Consider the following 18,166-nt stretch of genomic DNA (forward strand, 5'->3'; position numbering starts at 1 on the left):
AACCATTGATGGATAGCCCCACAAACCATTCAGGCACGTTTAGGTTAGGTTAGGATAGGCAAACCTACTTAAAATTTGGGGTCGTGGTAATATCAGGAATGTATATTTCATTTTTTTGTATTGGAAACACACAATCTTCCGGTAAATAATGAGCAATCGTGCCGATCGCGGACCACTCAATTTCACTTATTTTGCAATTTCTACACGTGATCCCCCAAATGTTAACTTCAAATTCGTGATTAGGAGGTCTCAATTAGTGAGTATGCCAAATATTACAAAAATCGGGGAGGGGTCATGTATTGAAAATTCGCTCATTCATTAATTGTGGAAGCACCGAGCAGAAAGATTTGGTAAGTAAATGTGTATATTTTATCTTCTGTTTTGCATGCTCATGAGGTGTTGTTTTTTTTAGTCACTTTACTTCAATAAGCTCCCTGTAGTCCCTGACATGCATGGATAGGATATACAGTAGGTAAAAGAAATAAAGAGTAATGACAGTGTATTAACCCTTCAGTACTACATCTAGAAAAAAAATACGTAATTGGTATTTATGGGTCCCGAGGACCCCAAATAAATAATGCAGTTATAATGTATATGGCCACGGCTTCAATGAAAATTTCTTCAAGCATATGTTTATAAAACAAACTCAATAAATTTGCAAGAGAATTAATCCTGTTCATTTTCACACTCCCTTCCCAGTAGGTTGCGATGTTTCAAACCCTTCAGTATTACATCTAAAAAAAATATGTAAATGGTATTTAGGGGTCCTGAGGACCCTAAAAATAAAATGCAGCTATAATGTATATGACCACTGTTTTAATGGAAAAAATTTCAAACTTATGTTTATAAAACTGAATAAATTTGCAACAAAATTAATCCTGTTCATTTTCAAGACATTTTGAGCACAACTTGCATGCTGGACACTTCCACAAAAAAGTACTTTACAAAGTACATAAACAGTACTTTGGGGTCCACAGGACCCCACTTACTCAACAGTGTTAACACGACTGGCTTTCCTGCAAAACTAATGGCTTTTCTAAACTCCTCACCAGATGTCAGGAAACTACAGAGATGGGCAGTCTGCAGAGCAAAGCCATCTGGTGGCAGTCACAAAAAACATATCAGATGGGGTCCTCAGGACCCCAAAGTAGCACTGCAGGGTTAAAAAAAAATCAAAGCATGTGAAATATAATGTATTGGAAGGCCCAAGTTCTGATTGTTTAATTTTGAATTACTCACGGTACATAAGTATTTTTGTGGGGTTTGATTTCTATTTATGTCTCTAGAGGATTTTTCCCTCCCGCATACTCTAGATACGATTATTTGTTTACTGTAGTCTTGGATACAGACTGCTGCAGCCATCTACTTTATGTGTGAAGGGTGCAAAGGGGCATTACATAACTGTTTTCATTGTTAGGTTAGGCATGGCAGGTTTAGGACTTTTAGCATTAAAATAGCATCCCTAAATGCTCCAAACTACTGATCAAAAAACATCTGGTCTCAAGCATGAACCCCTTCCCCTCCCACATTTTCAAGCCTCACACTAAAATCCACCCAAGTTACATATCTGAGACAACTGTACACCAGCAATGGATGTTTCCTGCAAAGCGCACACACTCAAGTAAACTACTTTTCAAAACATGTCTCCAGTGTTGATTTGCTATATTTTACTTTGCTAATTGCAAAGATGGGGATGAGTGATGATATGATGAAATTGATGAATGGACACTCACAAGCATCCATGCCAAGGATGGGATTTGAACACGGAACTATTGGAATTGGGACTACTTTGCCACGGGGGCTGGCTACTGAACCTTTTAACTGTGCTAATTAGCTTCAAACTTACTTCTACAATCATTTCCAGTATTCTAACACACATACTAATATTAGTATAAAACTTGTGAAAAATCATTAAACCTTTGGGAACCATTACCTATCGGAGGATTCTATAAGGAAACTGTAATAATCTTTATAACGTCTTATACAGTGTGGAAAAACTGTAATAGTACAACTTCCATTTAAAGATTTCATACTATGTTGTACAAAAGTTCATTTCATTAATATGTACTGCTCATTGACCTTATTTTAAGAAATAGCCCTGGTGTTCCCATGGCCGTAATTCCATTAAATGGGTGCATTTTCATTCACATATTTGTATGTAATTTTCTAATTATTTTCACATGACTCAATGCATCATTTATTATTTCCCACAAGTTTTATGTATTATGCAGTAGCCAGCTTGAGAAGCTCTACTATGATTCTCCTTTGCTACTCTGACTCGTGCACACATTATCCATATTTGATGGTATGATTGAGAGAAAAAATCAATATTTGGCTCATCAGCCATAAGGAAAGTGCTTGTGTTGTTGCTGTATTGTACCTAACAAATAAATCAATCGTTTATTATCCTCCGCATAAATATAGTGGAGAATGTAGACCATCTCTGGAATCTTGAAAAAATACCAGAAAACGCACTTTGAGCGTAACAGACACAAGCACGTTTTACCATGTGAATGTAACTTTTGGTAAACACACATGAAATTGCTTTTAAATAATGCAGAGAATATACCTAAAAATAAGAACCCATGATAACCATCTGAATGTCAGATTGCTCGACTAATTGACATCATAAGCGATGCAGTTTAATTTTACACTGTCACAAAGAATATATTTGTTGTGGTATAAATATGCAAATAGAATCGAAACAGCTGATTCCAAAATTAAAATATTATTCGCTATTAACTATGTTGTCTAGCATATTACTGGTACAGATAAATTCAGACAACTCAACTTCCATCTTCAACCTTTAACTGTACAAGAGCATTACTTACAACATAAATGTATTCCAAAAATGCAACTCTAATTTCCTGCTATTATATTAAATTTATATATGGAAGCAGCATCAGGTGTTTGCTACGACTGCTGTTAACGACCACAACACAAACATGGAGAAAAGACATGCCGCTTTCCAAAGTTATTTACTTACTTTCGGATCCGTATCTTTGGCCCTGTATGTATTTTTAGAAAAATGTTCAAGTAGTTGTTGAATGTCTTCGGGCTTAATATCATCCATTTCAATCCAATAATTACGAAGGAATTTACTTTTACGCAGTTTGAAATCATCAGGTTAACTTAGACACACAACATACACGCCACGAAACTCCATTCACTTGTCTCTCTCCTCGCCTTACGGAAACGGAGAAAAGAAAACACAAACTTGAACAACTGAAACGCGTTAAGCGAAAGGGAGAGGGAAAGGGCCGACGTCAGATAAAAATGATTGAGGGAGCAAAGGCAGCAAAAGGGAACGAGAATAATTTCTGCGCAGCAGTCACAATAACTTGATGAATGTAACACGAGAAAAGAGAAATGCATATTGGGCTAAAGAGCACTTACTTTGCTAGTGTACTTGTTTCGCAAGTTTTACTTGTTTGTTACGTAAGGAGCCCACCTCTGCTACTGGTGTGAATGCTCCCTTTCGAACGGAAGCGACACGACAAGCTGCATGTGTCGCTTGGGCTTTATACAGGGTATATGTATATATAAATATACAGGGTGTTGCAAAACAACTTCAACAATGCTTGGGTGCTGGTAGATATCATAAAAAAAACAAGTAACTTTTCCTAGTAAACTTTACCTCGAAAGCGCTTAGTTTCGGCGCTATAAGCGCTTAAAATCTATCCGGTATGTATGCAACCCAAAACAGCAAACTACCGCTCTCACATAACGTCCAGGGGCGCGCGGAAGGGAGGAAGGTCAACCCGTGCCACCGCCCAGAGCGGCAAAATTCGAAGATAAGAGAAAAATAAGCCTATTCAAAACTTGAAATTTATAATATTATACGGTATTATATAACTTGGAAGTTAATATATGCCAATGCCAACCCACCGTTTTAAAGGAACATATCATTAGTTTCACTTTAAAACCACTGAGTGCCACAAGGTGGAAAAGCAGATTCGATACCTTAACTCAGAGGTCTAAGATGCGCTCCTTCAAATAATTAGCGACAATAAAACTGTTCAAATGGTCGCACGTGAGGAAAGGCACGTATCCAGGGGGGCTTAGGGGGCTCGCCCCCCGAAAGTTTTCAGTTTACACTAGATAAAATGAGATTTTTCCGCAATGCCCCCGCCCCCTCCTTGAAGTTGTCCCACTGGCCAAGATGTTTATCCTCGTTTGGTAACGTGGAAAACAGTGTGTGTTTAAGTAATAACACACTAATACGATTCATCTTCACCTATCTTTATACACTACAGGACACTTAACTAAAAACACAATTACAAGAGGAAGGGAAAACAAATCTTCTCACCTTCTCCTCCCCATGCACATATATTTCAACTGGATGTTGAAAATATTCTAGACATTTGATGTAAAAAGAAATTGTCGAAATGCCAAAGAAAACTCGCATCACCATAGGATTCTTTACTTTTATATTTTTGAAAAGTCTGGATGGCCCTCTAGGCGCATCTATCTATTATCAAAATGTTCATTTAACTTTGGAAAAATACTAGGTTCGTTTCTCCAAAAGTTGGCAGAAAAGTAGATAGTACCTTTTTCACGAATTACTTCCCCAACGGGTCTTACAAATCTGTCGTATTTAGCGACTTATCTCTGAAGATGGCAACTGTGTCAACACTGCGAAAGTTCGCTCGCTGTGCCAGGCGAAAAAGGGCACGGCTGGTGTCGTATGGGCTAACCCCATTGGCTAACACCACCTCCTGCCACCTTCTTCCCGGCTCATGGTGGAAATGTTACTCGCTGAGACTTCTCCAACCTTCTGCACGTGTTTCAACTTGGTTAGGCCAGCTCTTGGGTGGCGCGGACCACTGCCTCGCCGAGGGTATGAAACAGCTGGCGATGCAGTGAGGATGTTGGGGCGGTTTATATCTAGTCTGTGGTTGGGGCGGTCGTCACGTCAGCTTGACCGATTGCAAGATTCGAATCTCCTTGTCTGTAAACTATCAATGTATTCATTTAACAATACTTGGGCTAGGTATGCATTTCTTCTGAGGGTAGTGCCATGGAACGGCGGCTCTCCCCCTTGAGCCGCCGCTGTGTGTGTGTGTGTGTGTGTATATATATATATATATATATATATCAGTAGCGAAGCGTGGTCTTAAGAGGAAGGAAAGCAATGCAGTACTCCGAAAAATGGGGGGGGGGGTATATAAATTATACAGTCCATTGCCCCAGTTTTTCTAGGAAAGAAAGGACATTTTAAATAATAATAATATATCCATGAACTCCTCTCTCAACGGCCATACTGCTAAGTTCAAAATTCTTGTCACGTTATTGATAATAAAATACTTGCTATTACTTACAGCTTCCCGTACGAAATTTGAAATATTCATGTTTGTTTCACAAAAGAGAACACTCACTTCAACCACTCGCTCTTCCCACATAAATGGAAAATATTCCGAAAAGCTCAGAAGCTAACAGAAAAGTGATGTCAACCTCGTTGTAAAAATTAATGTTCACGGGGGAGTAATAGAACTGACTTGAAGCTTAAAATTAATTAAGCTTTCGAATAATAGGCCATTACAATAGGAAGAACATGCACTGTTTCTTCTTTTTAATAATGTATTTGTTACCCTGCCCCCGTGTCAGGGCAACAGTGTTTTTTTTATTTAAATACTTTATTAATATGTTAATTAATTAGGTAATTACGTGTATAAACATATATATGTGTGATTAGTGTAAATCAATTTATTATGTAATTTTAGGTTCGTATTATTCCATGTATAAATACCATGTAGCTCTCTGTTCTTGCTTCGTGTTTCGAACGTTCAAAAGAAAGGCGGGACAACTTTCTGTTGTTGAGGAACAAAGGTGCATTCCAAGAGTGACAATGGAGGAAATTCGTTTGCCGCTTCCGACATTTGAGGGAAATGTAGGGAAGGAAGATGCTTTTTCGTATCTGGATAGGATACAAGATTACGCGAGAACGCTGAAAATTGCTGAAGATGATCTTCTGAAGCAGTTTATTCCTCTTTCGTTGAGAAATGAAGCGAGGGAGTGGTTTTTGTTCACGGAACCGTTCGGTGATTTTTCACAATTCAGGCATAAATTCTTGCAGGCTTTTCACGGATTGGATTATCAGAGAGAAGCAGAGTTATTTTTGTCGCAAAGGTTTCAACTTGCTAACGAGGGATTGGCGGAATACGTTCGCAAGGTTGACAGGCATTTTAGTAGGATAAAGAATTCGGCTTCTGCACAGGAGAGAATTGACTTTGTGAAATCGCACTGCAATCCGATATTTAGGGATTATTTGTACAACAAGACATTCACTTCTATGAGAGAAATGAGCGAGTACGCCCTGGTATTACAATCCGAGTTTTTGGAAAGGCAGAGATTCAAGTCTTTCGTTTCGGAAGACGAAATTTACAGCTGGTCGCTAAGGAAGTCAGTTAACCAGGAATGCGAAGAAGAGAGGGGGAGAAAGAAATCTGATATTTTCTTGGACCCTGTGAGCATTGGTTTTGACCGCCCGAAAGTCGAGCGCTTGAGGGCTGAACATGTGGTTTCGCGCCCTCCACCCTCGCGGCTTGCGGTGAGGGATGAAAACAAACAGAACTGCTTTTCAAAGGAAGATTGCCAGAGAAATAAATTATGCTACACTTGTGGACAGAAAGGTTGCAGAGCTTCAAATCACCGTAGGGAAATGAAGATTAATGAACGTGGGAAGGAAGAAACAAAAAACTCGTAGAGTCGCCACGAATTTGTCAAGTTCGTGGCGTGGAAACTGCAAATTTTACAAGGAAGGAAAATTTTTCACCTCACAATGTAAATGTAAAAGACGTAAGGGAACCTATCGTTTTATGCAACGTGGCTAACGTGGAAGTACACGCATGTATTGATACGGCGTCGTCCAATAACTTTGTGTCTTTGGAGGTTTTCGAGAAGATGAAGACAAATGGAGTAAAATTGAAGGGTTCTAAAACTAAAGTAATACTTGCGGAAGGAAATGTGGAATCTTTGGGGAGCGCTTACGTGAATATTAAGTTTCACGGACACAAGGCTAGGGATCAGATATTTGTGTTATCTAATGCTAATCATGAAATGTTAATGGGAAGGACATTGATGGCTAAGCTGGGACTTGTACCCATGATTCATCGTAACGGGTGGGCAATTGAGCCTGATCTTTCGAAAATCGTGCCTTTTGATTCGCCGCCGACACGTGACAGCGTTGATGCTGTTGGTTCTAGGGGACTGGGTTCGACCACGGAAGGAGTCGAAGGAGTCCGAGAGAACGTTTCTGCTTGCGGAGCGGAGAAACGTAGCAGCGACATCAAAGAGGAGGGGGTTGACGAAGAGAGAAGGATTGCCATGCTGATGGAGGGTACCGATATCTCAGAGGAAAAAAAGCCGAAATTGATTGCCATACTGAGACGGCATATTGATGTTTTTCAAGATAAACCGGGATTAGCAAAGGATTACGAGGTTCGTTTGAATGTGGATAACGAGAAGCCGGACCGAGCGAAACCTAGGCCACTTTCGGAGCAAAAGCAGAAATTCGACCAGAAACAGAAAAGGAAAACGGAAGCGATGTTTACAGATGCAGCTGGCAACACTGTGAATGGAAGACAGACGGACGGACAGATAGAAACTTCGCCGCCCGTAGATCTTAACAATAAAGAGATGTGGAAAAGAGAACAACAGAGTGATCCTTATTTGTCGAAATTAATTGGGTGTTTAAATGGGGAAGAAGTTGAAATAAAGGATGCTCGAGAGAAAATTTGACTTTTATCTGCAACATTCCTGTCTCGACGATGATGGACTGCTTTACCGTTTCGTTGACGAAAACACTGGACTTTATCCACCGTTTAGCTCCAGATTGAAGCTGTGGGTACCAGAGAAGTTGAAGAGTGAAGTACTTAAATCTTCGCATGATGATTTATTATCTGCGCACTTAGGACATGGAAAGACATTGTTTAAGGTCCTAGAGAATTATACTTGGGATGGAGTAGTCAAAGATGTCAGTAACTATTGCAAAAGTTGTATCACTTGTCTTCAGTATAATCCTGACAACAGCAGAAAGATGGGATTTATGAACTCGAGGAAATCTACTGCACCTGGATACAAAGTGTTTCTGGACATTTTTGGACCACTGCCTACAAGTACGAAGGGTAGATACAAGTACTGTTTTGTCATTCAAGATGAGTTCTCAAGGCACATTAGTTTGACACCACTTAGAACTACAACGGCGAGGACGATCTCGCAAGCATTTTTGAAGTACTGTTTTCAGTCAGGATTCCCGAAATACGTTGTCAGTGACAACCAGAGTGTATTTCGAAGCAAACTGTATTCACAAACGTTGCGCTCTGTGAATTGCAAGCCTGTCTATATTACGCCATATAGACCGAAGGGAAATAAATCAGAAGCAGCGATTAAGATAATCAAGCAAGCACTTGGGAAGTTCTGCAGAGAGCACTCGTCGTGGGCTGAAAATTTGGACGCGATAAGTTTTGCCATTAATAATGCAACGAATTCGATGACTGGATTGAAGCCGTCATTTTTGTTCTTTGGACGTGATTTGTACACACCGCATGACACTCGGAAAATGGAGCTTCAGATGGAAGATGGAACCGGGGAGGACGTCACGGCGGAAAAACAGATGGATTACGTCATACAGTTAAAGGAAAGAATGGGCGCGGCTTTCGAATTTGCAAAAGAAAAAGAGGAAAAGACGAGGCAAAAGGCGTCTAAGGCCTACAATAAGGGCAGAAGAAGGGTTAATCTTCGTGATGGAGGTAGAGTACTGCTTCAAGAGCATAGAATTTCGTCTGCTTTTAATAAGCAAACTGCGTGCTTTTTCCCGAAATTCAAAGGGATCTACAGAATTCTGAATTTCACTACTCCAAATAATGTTGTTTTGGAAAATTGAAGGTGAGGGGAAGAGAGTTCTGGCTAACGTTGACCAGCTGAAGGTCATTCCGAGAAGAAATTTGAGAAGTGTGAGGGAAAGCACTCGTCCCTAAATTCTACCCTGAGAATCCATCTCAAGGGGAGGGGGTAGAAGGGCTGTGAAAAATGATGAAAAGGAAGCCGAGTGACCGACTTCTAGTTTGTACAGTAGTTAATTAAGTTCCTGATTTATTGTCGCTACACATTTGAGTTATGGTAAATTTATTTCATGTGAATGTAAGATTTCAATTATGGACTGTTGTATTTTATGTTATGTCAACCTTTTGCCGATAAAGGGTGTTGACAATTGTCAACATGAAGACATGAGATTTTCATCGCTAAGAGAATGCTGAAGGATGGCAGTTTGATGCCCGGAAAAGGAAGGTAAAGTTTCCTTATAGATGGAAAAATGAGAAAGCCATTTTAAAGTCGGGTCGTGTGATCGAACGATAGAACCTTGGAAAGCATTTGAAGCTGAAATTCGGCAGGAGTCGAACCAAGTACCGCAGAAGTCCCAGACGCAAGGACTAGGGGACTAAGGAGCCGGGAGTTCTTTCGGATGGACCGAGGAGGAGGCTGAGTCGACCCTAGAGCGGGAGCCGGGCATGTTCGTTGGAAGGTGGAGGAGCTGAATCTGTCTGCACCTGGGAGCAGTCCTGATGACCAGATGACCGAGATGTCCAGGAGGTTACAGGATTCCGGAGGAAGAAACAGTGTGGAAATAGGATATTTAGTGCAGTGAAATCGAGACTCTTCTTTTCAGAGAGACGGTTGTGGTGTGTAGTGAAAATAACTTTTCAGTGAACTTTTCTTTTTCAGATACAGTGCTTAACTTTTCTCAGTGACTTTAAGACAATTCACACAGACTGAAATTTAAATTTCAGATTGAATTGTAACGCTGGGGAGGGGGAATCTGTTACCCTGCCTCCGTGTCAGGGCAACAGTGTTTTTTTTATTTAAATACTTTATTAATATGTTAATTAATTAGGTAATTACGTGTATAAACATATATATGTGTGATTAGTGTAAATCAATTTATTATGTAATTTTAGGTTCGTATTATTCCATGTATAAATACCATGTAGCTCTCTGTTCTTGCTTCGTGTTTCGAACGTTCAAAAGAAAGGCGGGCAGTTTAGCTGCTAAAGATTAAAAATTTTGAAAGAAGGGCGGTTGGCAACAGACGCCAACCAAACGTATATAAACTCCCAGATGAGAGTAGGGGAGGTCGGCTGTTGGAACTGAGACTTGGAAGGGAGAGGCTGTTTTTGCTTCGGTTAGCTAGGACCGGAGGACAGGTCTCCCGTAACGGATGCTGTAAGAGATTGGATTGCCGGGCAAGCTAGTGCCTTGGTGTCCAGTTTACAGGTAAAAAGGTAGTTTGTACTGGATGTTATTTTGAAGTAATTACGGTGCGCCGGGCAGCCTAGTGCCTTGTCACCGTGGAGGTTGAGAAATGTACACGTCGGGCGACCTAGCGCCTGTTAAGACGTTTCTTGGAGTAACGCGAGTCTACCTTGTGACAAGCGTACTTCAGATGTAATTCATGAAATGTAAAGCATCCAGGTACAAACAATAGAGATTCCAACATCAAAATTAGAGTTTTGGCCCGATAAATAATTAGAGAAATGAACGTTCGGAAACGACATGTATATACTTTAAATTTTACGTTAATTAAACTATAGAAATTATCCAAAATTTCAGTTTTTAATTTCATACATGCTGGACAAGGTAATTTATCCCCCTGATCATAAAGTTTTCGCAAAGGTTATCCGTTGTCTCTTGTAGTTAATTATATAATTATGTTGACTTGTAGCAACCCACGTGCATTGTCGTACAAAGAAAGATACCCCTAGACAAATCAGAGCTGAGTACGAAGTGCACCGAACCTCGAGTGCGGAGGTAAAGTGTGGGGGGCCAGACGAGTAACATATTATATTAATAAAAATAATATTTCAAGTTGGATAGCATTTATGACTTAACGTTTTTGCTATTTGCAGGTCTCAGAAGAGAGTTTCATTGCTTTTTTTTACATACGTTTTATCGAAAAAAAACATCAGTTCATTGTTTGTATGAAAACTTACGATAAATATAGTGTAAATTATTTGGTAGTTGTCAACACTGGCGTGCGTTGTAATTTGAGACAAGAGAAGTGTGAAGCGGACAACAACCAGCTGTTCTGCAGATTCCAGCGCTCCCCAGTGCCGGAACACCATGTTTGTCTTAATCCCTGAACGTCGACATTATTGACACGTTTTACAAATCTTGAAACTCAAAGTAATGCTTTAAAGTTTACCTACATGGAATGTGGAACAGTTATAATAATTTATTTCAATAATTCTGTGTTTATAATAAAGCAAATATACATCTTCGAGATCATGTTAACACTTATATGTTTTCTGATAGCAGTGTCTGCTTTCTGCTTGGCTCGGGTGTTTTCGAGAAGCCGAAAAGCTCCGAAAAGCAGAGCTTTTATTAGTGGTTTGGAGACCGTACCTTCACCAGCATCTACCCTTCGCCATATGATACTTGAGAAGCGTTGGTTTCCCGCACAGTGGCTGCAAGCAGAGAGGTTGCTGCTTGGCAACGGGCTGCGGAGAGAATTTGCGGCCGTAAAATTTCGCGAAATCGAGTGCGATAGAAAATAAATAATGCACTCAACGTTAAGTACATTAAATAATATTTTAATTGTGCAAGCAGTGCTTGCATTGCTTGTACTATATCTTCGCCACTGATATATATATATATATATATATATATATATAAAAGCAAGCCATTAGGATTATAGCAGGTATAAAGCCTAGCGAATCGTGCAAAACGTTGTTTAAGAAATTTAAAATATTAACCCTCCCTTCTCTGTACATATATGAAATGTCATTATATGCCAGAAAAAATATTGCGCTGCGAAGTTCAATAGAACACACATATGACACCCGAAATAAACAGCTCTTAAAGCCATACTTCACCAGGCTAACATTAGTTCAAGAAGGACCCCAACAGATGGCAATTAAAATATTCAACCATTTACCAAATGATATAAAAGCAGAAAGTATGACAAGTTTCAAAAATAAATTAAAGAAACTATTAGTTAATAAGGAATATTATAGTGTTAGTGAATATCTAGATTGTAAATTATAGAAAATTTGTAATTATATATTTTTCTTTTATATGAACTGTACTGAACCCTCCAAATACCAATGTATATGGTTTATATGGAGTAATAAAATTGAAAATATATATATATATATATATATATATATATATATATATATATATAGAGAGAGAGAGAGAGAGAGAGAGAGAGAGAGAGAGAGAGAGAGAGAGTCCCGATTAGCCTATCTGAGAATGAAGTGAATCTAGAATAAGTTTTAATAACTTCAGAGTGGAAACCGAAACAAAGGTAAACACAAGTAAGAACGAGAAGGACCTCACCACACAGGAGACGAGTTGAGGCTGTGACAATTCTCGATTCATCGCAAAGCTATATCATTCCTAGGTGACATTCTCCCTAGACATTTAAAAAGGGTGCAATTTGCGATTTTATCAGAGGGTTAGGGGTTTATTTTTACCTATGTATTAGGTAGACTATACTTATAATTGGACATTAATTGCTTAACATCTAATTTTGATATCGAATGCAACACAAACATAATGTCATTTTAAGTTAAACCCTAAAGTCAAACTGTAAGGAAATTACATTAGTCAGATGAATGAACGAGATAGGTGAGACTCACTGCAGGTTCTATTGATAGATTTTTGATTGAATTCACAAGGTGTTTGAGTGAGATGGGAATGTTTGATTGATTTATTTGGTTTATTTTACTTCACTTTTTTGCCCCTTTTGGCTAATCGTGAAGATGAGGATGAGTGAGGATATTATGAAATTGATGGACACTCACAAGTAACACCCATATCCAGGCCGGGATTCGAACCTGGGACCTCTGGAGTCATAGCACACTATGCGAAAATCTTTAACTGTGACGCACACATGCTTTTGCTTATATTAAAGTTTACCTTTTCACATAGACGAGAAATTGACATGCCAGTCCAAAACACACGCATGCACCTGCATTTAATACGATTACATACGAAAAGAAACCTTGGCCGGCTCTTCATAGTCCACCAACGATTGAAAAGAAAAAAACTTTTGAGCGTATGGCTTTCCTTGCTCCCTCTGAGATCTGAAGGATTTCGGTTTTGCATATGTATTGATAGTACTTTCAGTGCTTGAAGAGTGTCATTAGCTACAGCTAATTATATAACAAATAAATGCTTTGTCAAATGTTTCACAAATATTTCAAAGTTAGACTTCTTACGAGTTGATCGGGAACCATCTCAACTCCTTTTTTTTTCTTTTTTAATACAACGCCCTATAGATGTCTGAGAAAATATCAAATACATGGCTTCTAAAAGACATTGGATGTTGGACACATCTGCCATAAATTGTTTAAAGATATTTTTATGTGTAGCTATGGGACATTAAAATGAGAATGAACTGAACTGAAGTGAAACTCTATATATATGATATATTCAATAATGTGCTTTCTATATCCAGTGGGTGGGTGATGATTATTCCTGCTTGGGGTGGCTCAAGATCCTCCTCACCCCCTTTAATCTCAACCTGCATTAAAATGAAGAGATGTGTCTTGGTTCGCAATTTTTACATTTCGAACTCCTGATTTTCCGTTCCGTTAAATTCAAATAAGCCCGAAACGAGGTCCACAGTTTTATATGTTTCAGAATCGTTATCTGGTTTTAAAATCTGTTTTTTTTTTTTTTTAAAAAAACACATGAATTCTAAAAAGAAACAAAGATACTTATGCAAATTTTGTATTAAACAACAGGACATTCGTGTATGCTGTTCTAAAATAAAATATTCCTCATGGCTTCACATTATATCTAGGTACCAAGGTCGTATTAGGGAGGTCCAGGGAGTCCGGACCCCTCCGAAGGACTTACCAAGTAGTAATGGTAAATAATCAAAATATAATTGTTTAGCATTTGTTATATAATCGATGATGGTTATTTCCACTGAACTTATTGGAAGGCAAGGAATTTGGCTCATACGGCTTTGAGGGTTCCAAAGATTTATGCGCACTACTAATGATAATATCCGTAAAATATTAACCAGGAACTTTACTTCTCGCTAATTGGATGTAACTCCTTTTTTTGTTATTCAATAAATATTCAATTATTTTTCTATTTGACATTAAATTCCTTGCCAGGGCAGTTGCTTTTTATGCAAATCTTGGCGATCTTAACTACACGTAAGCTAGATAATGAATACGTGCTGTTATATCTCTATTCTCTTACTATATTTTGCCTCTTCATGCAATAATAACAATACCATATTAATTAATTTACATATTTAATGAATGTTTTAATTGTTATTATTATTATTATTATTGCGACACTTGGTTGGACCCCCCGAAATGTATGTCTATATATATAGGGTGCGGCAGAACCGACTAAGCAGTTTCTATCGATTACCGCGGGAGCTGTGGTGGGGGTAGGCAGTTGCACGTGGTCTGCCTTTGTTCAGGCGTTGACCCCATTTCAGTAGCTAAGATGGTCTGGACCGGTGCACATCGTGGTTTTGCCGTTCGCGCGTATTATGAAAACAACAGATCTGTGATCGCTACACAACATTCCACGCAACAATGCCGTTCCTAATGCAAACACAATTCGGTCGTGGGTTCGGCAGTTGGAGGAAACTGGTAGCACACTAAGAAGAGATACACATGGCCGACGCAGATCCATCAGAACGCCAGAAAATGTGCAGCGGGTGAGAACAACAGTTCAACAATCGCCGCAACGTTCTGCTCGACGACATGCTGTTGCATTGGGGATTTCAGACCGCAGTTTGAGAAGGATTCTGCACTGCGATTTGAAGTTTCATCCTTTCAAAATAATGATTGCTCAAGAATTCTGCCCAGCAGACTACGCCAACCGTAAAAATCTGTGTGAGCAAATGCTTGCTCAGATCCCTCCGAATGCAGCTTTCTTCAGTAGTGACGAGGCACATTTTCATCTTTGTGGGTGCGTGAATAAGCAAAACTTTCGCTACTGGGCTGAATTAACCCCCGCATTATTCATGAAAGACCGCAACATTCTCCTAAAGTGAGTGACAGTGTGGTGTGCCATATCACAATTTGGCGTGGTAGGCCCTTACTTTTTTGAGGAGGAAGGAGTGACAGTGACAGTGAATTCCACACGTTATGTTTCAATGTTGCAAAATTTTCTGCAACCCAGAATGGACGAGATTGTTGAAGAACATGGACTGGGGGACTTGTGGTTCAAACAGGATGGAGCTACTGCTCACACAGCTCGAATTTCACTTGATGTTTTGAGAGAAATGTTTCCGGGACGCCTCGTCTCTTTGAGGGGTGATGTCCGGTGGCCTGCGCGGTCACCAGATTTGAGCATTTGTGACTACTTTCTTTGGGGATATCTGAAGGAAAAGGTTTTCAAAAGCCGCCCTCACACCCTACCAGAGTTAAAAGAGCGGATTATTGACGAAGTGAATGCCATACCCCGCGATATGTGTGCAAGAGCTGCTCGAAACTTCAGGGATCGTCTACAACAATGTATTGATGCTGACGGCCGCCATCTTGAGGACATTATTTTCAAAACTAAATGAATGTAAAATGGTATATTGTACTAATTTAGAAAACAAATACATTTTTCTCTATATATCCAGATTTACTTTTTATTGCTCCTTAAAACTGCACGTATGGGAGCAGGGGCGCCGACTTGTCAAAATTATTTGGGGGGTGGGGCTCTGATCACTGAAATAAATTAATGAATGACTCCCTCCCTCCCTTTTTTAAGTTTTGGCCTCAGTGTTCGGAATCTCGTAAAAGCCCATGAATTCCTCAAAAATATTAAAATTTTCTTTTGCAGTTCGAATGCAAAATGTCAGTTGTTCACGGATGGATATGTCACAAGTTTCGTCAACCATAATAGCAAAATATTCTCGACATTTAATATCTGCTACCACGGAGCACAAAACAGATCTCCCTTATATATCAATTATCTCGCTCTGAATGTCATGCGAGAGCCATTTGTAGCCCAAACGTCCCATCCACTCTCCTAGATCATTCACATCTTATTTTGAAACTCTTTTTAGTAAAAATGTTAACAATACTCATAATTATATACTTAGTATATAGTAAAAAGTCATGTGTTTTGCTTTCTCTGGTCATAGCCCCACCCAAAGTTGATAGTTTAGTGGTCTCAGCCCCCCAAAGTTGATGGTCTAGAACATTTCAAATCTGTATTTAAAGTTAAGTTCCTGTGGCACAATTCAGAGTAAACTTTACAAGAGAAGCAAAATAATGCATTAGATTCTCTTAAGCAAAATTATTTGGGGGACTCTGCCCCCACATCGATAACATTGGGGAGCTCGAGCCCCCCAAGCCCCATAGAGTCGGCGCCTATGTATGGGAGGCTGAATGTTGTAACCCCCCAAATGAAAAACGTTCCTGCGCCACTGGGGTTATTTATATGCCTGTTAAGGGCTCCTGTTGCCGTTCATACCTACCGGATCAGCCAGTATTGTCACATCGGATTGGCAGAAAAGAGCTAAATCCCGCATAAAATAGGAATACCATTTCTGTGAAGCAACTAGAGGTAGACTGCAAAGCCAAGGCTGGATTGAACTACAACTGACACCAGTTAGGTAATAGATAGGCTTACCATACGTCCGGGATTAGACCGGACAGTCCTGGTTTTTTAGTGATGTCCGGTGTTTTGAGAATCTGAACATGAAAATAGCTACCGGTATGGAATATTCATATAATATTGAATTTTATGATGTTATTAAAACAAACAAGCCATTTCTGAAAAAAGGTCATATCTAGTGATTGATTGATTTGGTGTTTTAAGTCCATTTTTTACACAGGCTAATCGGGACTGGACCTACAGTTTAAAGTGGGTTCCGAACCAATATGTGCCTCCACCGGGAATCGAACCCAGGACCCCTTGATTAAATCATATGTAGTGAAAAGCACAACTGAGTCAAGTAACAGATAACGCTACCTAGAACTGAGAGGTTTCCTAAACATCAGAAAATGTATTGTTCAATTAAACACTTGCAAATTAATTGATTGATTTTAGAAAAATAATGTTAATATTGTTTCTTGTACAATTTATAGTTTAATGTTACAATAAAATGTTAAGGCTTTTAAGTAATTTCAATTTATTTTTGTAAAAAAAACCCTGAAATTCAGCAGTAACGAGTTGATCGCGAATATGTCCTGGGTTGAACCCAAAAAAATATGGTAAGCCTAGTAAAGTTCCTTGGCTTGATTCCTGATTTGGACAAACCTTGCTCCAAAATACTAAGTTGGCAACAGTAGTACGTACAGCAGGGCTTCCCTTCCACAAAGTAGCAGAGTTCTGTCGTCTGTTCAGTGCTCACCACACAAACGTCAAACTGAACTGAGAAAACTGTGGTTCTTCTTCTTCCCCTTCGCACCTCATTGCAACGAAACAGAGACAGATGAAGAATTGACAAGGGTCTCATTGGATTTTCGTGGTAGTTCTTTCTAGGAGTGTTTGTGGCTAAATCACTCTGCTGAGTGCAAAACAAAAACAAAATGAACAAATATCTAGCTCAAAGACATGTTTTCTTTACCGGGGGGAGGGGGGGTGATAACGTCTAGCAGGCATAATTGTCGTACTGATAGCCGGTAACACTTTTGAAAAAGTCACGCCACCCCACTGGGCCGAAGAGATCGAACTATGGTCTCTCTCTCTAAAGTGAATATTTCAGCGGTTTATTAAAACAGAAATAAGCTTCACAGATCAACTGAAAATCAAAGTTTTGAGTGATGATTTAGTTGTGCCTGAAAAAAAATTCATGGCATAAAAGAAATAATTTTGTTTAAGCCTACTGGGTTCGCACACACACACAAATACTTAACTAACCATGAAGGGACAGCCGAAAATTTTATGAATGTCGAGAAGAGAAAGCAAGAAGATGTTGCGTATGTAGTTATTTTAACGGAAATTGCAGGCTCCACCAGGACCCGAATCAGGGCTCTGGCATACCATGCAATTGCTCTATTACCAACTGAGCCACCGAGCCACCCTTGACTTCGACTGATTTTTCGCTAAAATGTATACATAGTACATGTCCTGTGTATGTCAAATCGTAAGATGTTGCCTGCATAACGAACAAGCACAGAATATAAAGGAGAAAGAAGAAAACTGAAGGGCATTCCCACCGGTTGAGGAGACATTTTTTTTCGGTGGTCAA

The 18,166-nt window shown here is 39.3% G+C and overlaps 1 protein-coding gene across 1 annotated transcript in view; it reads right to left on the bottom strand.

Annotated features, from left to right (window-relative positions):
• Positions 1 to 3,181, bottom strand: part of EDTP (Egg-derived tyrosine phosphatase) — a 59,025-nt gene extending 55,844 nt beyond the window's left edge. The window contains exon 1 of the mRNA XM_083117658.1: positions 2,987 to 3,181. Coding sequence (XP_082973784.1) covers positions 2,987 to 3,073 — 87 coding nt within the window. The 5' untranslated portion in view covers positions 3,074 to 3,181. The remainder of the gene's footprint in view (positions 1 to 2,986) is intronic.
• Positions 3,182 to 18,166: the final 14,985 nt, after the last annotated feature.

This window comes from Lepisma saccharinum, chromosome 2 (assembly GCF_977018435.1).
Source record: "Lepisma saccharinum chromosome 2, izLepSacc3.1, whole genome shotgun sequence".
Classification (NCBI taxonomy): Eukaryota; Metazoa; Arthropoda; class Insecta; order Zygentoma; family Lepismatidae; genus Lepisma; species Lepisma saccharinum.